This window comes from Salvia miltiorrhiza, chromosome 3 (assembly GCF_028751815.1).
Source record: "Salvia miltiorrhiza cultivar Shanhuang (shh) chromosome 3, IMPLAD_Smil_shh, whole genome shotgun sequence".
NCBI lineage: Eukaryota > Viridiplantae > Streptophyta > Magnoliopsida > Lamiales > Lamiaceae > Salvia > Salvia miltiorrhiza.
In genome coordinates, this window is record NC_080389.1 from 33,142,838 (window position 1) to 33,150,206 (window position 7,369).

Consider the following 7,369-nt stretch of genomic DNA (forward strand, 5'->3'; position numbering starts at 1 on the left):
TATTATTTTAACACTTCTAGCTTGTATGAATTTCTTAGTTTAAATCTATTATTTACGTATTATATGTCAAATTAAAGCTCTTGCCACGATATTTAATTTGATATGTATATTGAATATTTTTTTATTAACTAAAAAATATTTTTGTAGGAAAAAAGCAAGATAAAATTGATAATAAAAAAAGTAAAAAGAAATAAAGAAATTTCTATGTTTAGTTTGAGATTTCCATATTGAAGAGATTTCCATGTTTAAATTTATGTTAAAGGTTTTAGAATTGCAGAGATTTAAAATAAAGCTCTCTCATAGTGTCACGTTGGACTTAGGATTAAGGAGAAGCCAATAATCTCAAACCGTATTATATAATAGCATCCCTTTAAAAAAGACAGACGCAAATAAGGCCAAGCGGGTAATAATAAGCTACCTCTGCTTGAACTAATGAGATCGATCATGAAATATCCCTCTCTTTACCTACCAATCAGATCTCTCGTAAAGCTCCTCACATACATAATATTCACCAAATACATACATATCATCAATTTCTGTCGTCGATTTATAATCCTATTAATTTTCCCGCTAAATGAAAATACGATAGACCGTAGATTTATACGAATGTATGTATCAACTGTTTTTAAAATTGACCGCCTTGGAAGGTCTGGCCGAACTGCCAATTAGCTGGCGCCACGTTGTATGCGGTGAGAGTTCTGCCGTCACTGGTGGTGACGCGGAAAGAGAGAGCTTGGCCGTTGAGATAGGAATTGCCCTGCCAATTTTGACCCCAATTTCTGGACATGGTTTGCCAGCCGCTTTTGGACCCTTTGATTGACAGCGCATGGACGTCCCCTGCACCCGCGACGTTGCTGATTAGAACCAGGTTGAAGTATGCGTGGCCGTTGATGGTGAACCTAATTCCGCCTTTCTTCACACAGGCCACCCTGCATTAATATAGAAAAAAAAATACGAGTATTATTAGCAACTTATGCCATAATTAATTTCTTACTAGCTCAAGTAAAAATAAAATAAAAATCTTACTAGCTAGCATCAAAATTTAATAAAGTTCATTTAATCTTATTCTTATATATAATAAGTCATTAATTTTGAAAAAACTATAAGATTGGTATTGAAATCAATTTCAAATTAGAGATTCTCATTTTAATATAGTATAGATTTTGTCCTAGTGAACTAGTTTTTCAGTTTGGAGCAACTTTTTTCTCATAGTAGAAAGCTGTTAATCATTTGTGGGTTTGTAATTTAAATAAGAGATATAATTGCATATTAAATCTCAATTTTGGAATATTATTTAAAATTTGAACCAAACTTTGAACTGATTATTATGCTCGGGAGGAAAGGTGGCAAACCTTCGGAAGACGACGGGGACGATGCCGGCGTGGTACTGAGCGATTTGGAGGAAGGCGGGCTGCGCCATGTCGAAATGTTGGAGAGGCGGGTTGCACCAGCCGCCGTTGTTGTTAGGCAGGGCGAAGTTGGGAGGGCAGAAGTTGGTGGCGGTGATCGTGACGGTGCCCGGCAAGCACCACCGGCGCTCGCCCGTGCACCGCATTTCGTAGCACGCCCCGCACGTCAGCCCGTTGTTGAAGAGAGCCGTGCTCAATGCGGCGGTGTTGGTGCCGTAGCCTTGGCTGTACATGTTGCCGTATCCACATGCTCCTCCTACGCACAAAATTAGACATTACAAATTTAAGTGGTTTTTTTTTTTTTTTTTTTTTTTTTAAATGTGACCAAACGAAAGTGTGTTTGTGAATAGCGATTATTGCTATAGTTTCGTGAAAGTGAATGTTGGAATGAAGAAATAAAGAGGATGTGGATACACATGCTCGTGTCGTATGCACACATAATAAGATAGCTTTTTCCTTTATTAATTAGTTTTACTTGCTTTTTGTTACTGAGCTGGCATCACACTTTGTGCGTGTGTTTGTTATCAGCTGTAGTATAAATATAGCTTCTTTGCCTTGTAATCATTTCATCCGAATATAATGCAAGTTTTTTCCCTTCTGCAAAATTCTCTTTTCTGTTATGGTATCCAGAGCAATAATCTTCCGCTGATTTTTTCTCTTCTCCTTCAATGGCACCCCACACACCTTCATCATCCAAACTTCATTCTCCGCCTCCCTATGAGGACCAGACTAGCCCTTATTTTTTGCCTAGCAGTGATAATCCTGGCGTTCAGCTGGTTACGCAGCAGCTAAATGGATCCAACTACATCAACTGGAATCGCTCGATGATCACAGCACTTATGGCGAAGAACAAGCTCGCTTTTGTCGACGGTTCAATCCAGCGACCTCTTCATTCCGATCTGCTGTATGCTCAGTGGCTTCGATGCAACAGCATGGTCGTTTCGTGGCTTCGCAACTCTGTTGTACCAGAGATCAGCTCGAGCATCATGTACATTGATGATGCTTCTCTTATTTGGAGCGATCTAAGAGATCGTTTCTCTCAGGGCAATTTTGCTCGAATTTGCCAGTTAAAACAACAATTGCTCACTTTGAAGCAAGGATCAGAGGATGTAGGCGCTTATTTTACGAAATTGCGCATTCTATGGGATGAATACAAAGATTTTCAACCAGCACGGTGGTGCACTTGTGATAGCTGCCGATGCCATAGCTCTCGCAAGTGGAGTGAATTTCAAATGCAGGAATGTTCTATGCAATTCCTTATTGGTTTGAATCCTTCTTACTCGCAGATCAGATCTCAGATAATATCTACTACTCCTCTTCCTTCTTTGCAAAAGATCTTTGCTTTAGTGTTACAGGAAGAGAGACAGAGGTCTATTGAGCAACAATCGCCTGTGATAAGTACTGAAATTCAGGGATCTATGATCAATGCGACTGGTACTGCTCGTGGTAGAGGAGGAAAAGGAAAATTCCTTTGTACAAATTGCGGTAAAACCAGTCATACTGTAGATAAGTTGTTTGAGCTTATTGGTTATCCTCCTGGATATGGTAGAGGTAGAGGAAAATCTCAAGGGTATTCTACTGAGGGAAACAGATCCATTAATCAAATGAGTGCTCCTAAAGCTGCGGTTTTCCCTCAAGGATCTCCTGCTTTATCTACTTCAGATATGGCTAAAATGATATCATATTTGCAAACTCAAATGCAGGTGTCCTCTTCTCCAGCACCTGCACAGCAGATCTCTGCTCCTACCAAAGCTGATGTCTACAATTTTGGAGGTGTTTCTCCTTCAGTTATTGCCTCTCCTCCATTCAGTGGTACTATTTCTCTCCAACCCCTTGTTTGTTCTACTTTGAGTTCCTGCCTATGGTTACTGGACACAGGTGCTACACACCATGTCTGTAACAACTCCACACTTTTTATTGATTGTTCACCAGCCAAAAACACTCATGTTAGTTTGCCGAATGGTAGTAATGCTGAAGTTACTTGCATTGGCACTATAGTTATCTCTTCCACTCTTAAGCTTACATCTGTATTGTGTGTACCTTCCTTTTCTTACAACCTTATCTCTGTCAGCTCTCTCACTACTTCCTCTAACTGTTCAGTTCTCTTCACACATAATGCTTTTGTGATTCAGGGAGCTTTACAGGGGACTGTGATTGGGAAGGGTAGCAAAATGGGCAACCTATATGTCTAGAAGCATCACCAGTTTCCTCCATCAATCTTCCTATACCTCATGTCTGCAATACTGTATCTGCCGATTTGTGGCACCATAGACTAGGTCATTTATCTTTCAATAAACTTCAGCTGTTGTCTAAATCTTTGTCTCTTTCCTCTTGTAAGCATTCTCTATGTGAGATATGCCCTTTAGCTAAACAAAAAACGTTTGTCATTTCCTGATTCTCAACATATATCAAAAGAAGTGTTTGATCTTGTTCACTGTGATATATGGGGGCCTTATCAAACCCCCACTGTGCAAGGTTACTCTTACTTTTTGACTATTGTTGATGATTGTTCCCGTTTCGTTTGGACTTTCCTCATGAAATTCAAATCTGATGTTAGATCCATTCTTACTCAGTTCTTTAATACAGTTGCTACTCAATTTGGGAAACATATTAAGATCATTAGGTGTGACAATGGTCCTGAATTTGGTTTAGGGGAGTTATATACTCAGCATGGGACTATAGTCCATCACTCTTGTGTGTCCACTCCACAGCAGAATGCTCGAGTTGAGAGGAAACATCAGCATTTGCTGAATGTTGCTCGTAGCCTTCTGTTTCAATCTCATTTACCTATCTCTTATTGGGGGGAATGTATACACACTGCCTCCTATCTCATCAATCGCATACCATCTTCTGTTTTGCCTAATAGTGTTACCCCTTTTGAGATATTGTTTGGTAAAAGTCCATCATATTCTCATCTAAGAGTTTTTGGGTGTTTATGTTTTGTTTCTACACTTGACAGAAATAGGTCAAAATTCTCCCCTAGAGCCACCAAGTGTATCTTTTTGGGATATCCCCCTGGGTATAAAGGGTATAAGGTTCTTACTGTGGACACACAACAAATACTCATTAGTAGGGATGTCACTTTTCATGAAGATGTCTTCCCTTACTCACATATATCTCCCTCCGTTTTTCCTGATCCTCAGTTTACATTTCCTGCTGAGTCTCCTGCTCCTGTTGAGCTTCCCTTGCAACCTCCTTCTACTCTTCCTGTTGTTCCTCCGACAGACAACACTACTCAGGAAAGGTCAGTCCAACCTCCTCCTATTCCTCCTGCTCCTACCACTAAATCTGGCAGAACAGTTAAACCTCCTTCACATCTTTCTGACTATGTCTGTAATGCACTCACTTGTTCTCCTTATCCCATTCACCAATATATTTCTTATTCTAAACTATCCTCAGCCTATTTTAGGCTCATTTGTTCCCTCTCTTCTATTCCCGAACCTTCCTCTTATCACCAAGCTTCTAAGTATGCTGAATGGAGGAAGGCAATGCAGGCTGAATTAGAAGCACTCATTAAGAATAATACTTGGTTTGTTACACTCTTACCTCCTGATAAGATTGCCATAGGGTGTAAATGGGTCTTCAGGACCAAGTATTTTGCCGATGGTACTCTGGACAGGTACAAGGCCAGGCTTGTAGCCAAGGGTTACACCCAACAGGCCGGTGTCGACTTTCTTGATACTTTCTCACCAGTTGCCAAGCTTGTTACTGTTAAGCTCATGTTGTCTTGGCTGCTATATCTGGTTGGACTCTTACTCATCTCGACATCAACAACGCTTTTTTATATGGTGATCTAGAGGAGGATATCTATATGGAATTGCCTCCTGGCTTGCTTGATCAGGGGGGCAATGCTTATCCAGCTGGTTCAGTATGCAAGCTTACTAAGTCTCTGTATGGGCTCAAGCAAGCATCGCGGCAATGGTACTTAAAGTTTTCTGAGGCCTTGAGTGCTTTTGGCTTACAACAGTCTGCTTGTGATCACTCATTCTTCTATAAAAAGGAAGGGAGTAAGTTTCTTGGCTTAGTGGTGTATGTTGATGATATTCTACTGGCCAGTAATGATGATGGTTTAGTTTCATCTTTTAAGGAATTTTTGGGAAAAACTTTCAAATATAAAGACTTGGGCAAACCATCTTACTTTCTTGGTTTGGAGATAGCCCGCAGTGATAAGGGGAATTTACTTATGCCAAAGGAAGTATGTTCTAGATCTACTTAAAGATACTGGATTGATGAATTGCAGACCAGCTGCTACTCCAATGGAGTCTGGTAAACATTTAAGTCTTGAGGAAGGCTCTCCATTAACTGATTCTACTTCCTATAGACGGTTGATTGGGAGATTGCTTTATCTCAGTTTAACGAGGCCAGACATAACCTTTGCAGTGAACAACTTAAGTCAGTTTGTGTCAAATCCTTGCGAGGGACATATGGTTGCTGCAGAGCGGGTACTCAAATATTTGAAAGGCACAGCTGGGCATGGCCTGTTCTTTGACAAAAATTCAAGCTTGCATCTATCAGCTTTTTCAGATGCGGACTATGCATCTTGTCCTACTACTCGAAGATCAGTCACAGGATTTGCTGTTTTTCTTGGTTCTTCTCTTATTTCATGGAAATCCAAGAAGCAAAGCACCATCTCTCGATCCTCTGCCGAGGCAGAATATAGGGCCATGGCGCAAGTAAGTTGCGAGGTTACTTGGATCAGGAATTTGTTACTTGAATTTGGGATTGAGCAGACAAGAGCTTCGCCGTTGTATTGTGACAATCAAGCTGCTGTATACATTTGTTGCAACCCAGTTTTTCATGAGCGCACAAAGCATATAGAGATTGATTGTCACACAGTTAGAGACAAGTATTTGGCAGGGATAGTGAAACCTCTTCACGTTAAAAACACTCTGCAGCTCGCGGATGTTTTAACTAAGGCCTTGCCAGCACCAGCTTGCGAAGTATTATGAGCAAGATGGGATTTGAGAGCATCTATCTTCCATCTTGAGGGGGCGTGTTGGAATGAAGAAATAAAGAGGATGTGGATACACATGCTCGTGTCGTATGCACACATAATAAGATAGCTTTTTCCTTTATTAATTAGTTTTACTTGCTTTTTGTTACTGAGCTGGCATCACACTTTGTGCGTGTGTTTGTTATCAGCTGTAGTATAAATATAGCTTCTTTGCCTGTAATCATTTCATCCGAATATAATGCAAGTTTTTCCCTTCTGCAAAATTCCTCTTTTCTGTTAGTGAAAGGAGTAATTAACGTATACCCATTGTGCCGGCAGCATCGCCACCGCCGTAGAAGGTGGCATGAGCATTTTGCCACCCTCCATAATCAGCCATAGCAACATTCAATCCAAGAATGTGTAGAGCGAAGAGAGAAATAGTAGCAAGAGAAACTAAGTTGGCAACCATTTTTTCACAGATATATGTTTGTTTGATAGGAAAAGTCTTGCGGTTTTAAGAGAGATGGAGGCTTGTTAAAGTGAGGATAAAGGGACAAAGTAGGAAGTATTTATAGAAAGGAAAAAAAAAACCCCCCGCTGATTTTAAAATACTAATGATGGTGAAAATAAAATAAAATGTTAGAAGAAAAGGGGAAAGGTGGAAGGGAGACAAGATGGTGCTAACAGCCGGCCACGAACCCACGAGGGGGTTTCTATGTATTTTATGCTAAATTAAGTATTTTTCTTTTTACTTTTTTTTAAAAAAATTATTTTAATTTTTTATGTATTGTATGGCGTTGGCACATGCATGTGGTTGTAGGTTGGGCAGCCAAAATATGAACATTTCTTACGCTTGTAGGACCCCCTCTTGCACATGCACGCAGCATCTTAAAATTAATCGTACGAGTTTTTTCCTATTTTATATTAAGTCTTTTTTCTTTGACGGATGAGGAGGATGGGAGAAAAGATATATTTTTATATTTTTTATTTTATATATTTATATGATAGAAGTTTTTTAAAAAATAGA

The 7,369-nt window shown here is 39.8% G+C and overlaps 2 protein-coding genes across 2 annotated transcripts; one reads left to right on the plus strand and one right to left on the minus strand.

The window, feature by feature from the left end:
• Positions 1–404: 404 nt before the first annotated feature.
• Positions 405–6,889, minus strand: LOC131014082 (expansin-A4-like). Its single transcript, XM_057942007.1, has 3 exons — positions 6,667–6,889; positions 1,353–1,665; positions 405–929 (listed from the first exon to the last, which is right to left on the minus strand). The coding sequence occupies exons 1-3, from the start codon at positions 6,809–6,811 to the stop codon at positions 626–628; spliced, it is 762 nt and encodes a 253-aa protein (XP_057797990.1). The 5' UTR covers positions 6,812–6,889; the 3' UTR covers positions 405–625.
• Positions 1,796–3,840, plus strand: LOC131014071 (uncharacterized). The gene is made up of 2 exons (XM_057941993.1): positions 1,796–3,221; positions 3,542–3,840. The coding sequence occupies exons 1-2, from the start codon at positions 2,078–2,080 to the stop codon at positions 3,574–3,576; spliced, it is 1,179 nt and encodes a 392-aa protein (XP_057797976.1). The 5' UTR covers positions 1,796–2,077; the 3' UTR covers positions 3,577–3,840.
• Positions 6,890–7,369: the final 480 nt, after the last annotated feature.

What these genes read in the sequence shown, in the direction of transcription:
- LOC131014071 (XM_057941993.1), top strand. Translation starts at nt 2,078, where the DNA reads ATGGCACCCCACACACCTTCATCATCCAAACTTCATTCTCCGCCTCCC. An exon ending in TGCCTCTCCTCCATTCAGTG is followed by an intron (nt 3,222 to 3,541) that starts GTACTATTTCTC and finishes TTTGTGATTCAG; the next exon opens with GGAGCTTTACAGGGGACTGT.
- LOC131014082 (XM_057942007.1), bottom strand. Translation starts at nt 6,811, where the DNA reads ATGGTTGCCAACTTAGTTTCTCTTGCTACTATTTCTCTCTTCGCTCTA. An exon ending in CGATGCTGCCGGCACAATGG is followed by an intron (nt 1,666 to 6,666) that starts GTATACGTTAAT and finishes TTTTGTGCGTAG; the next exon opens with GAGGAGCATGTGGATACGGC. An exon ending in GTCCCCGTCGTCTTCCGAAG is followed by an intron (nt 930 to 1,352) that starts GTTTGCCACCTT and finishes ATATTAATGCAG; the next exon opens with GGTGGCCTGTGTGAAGAAAG.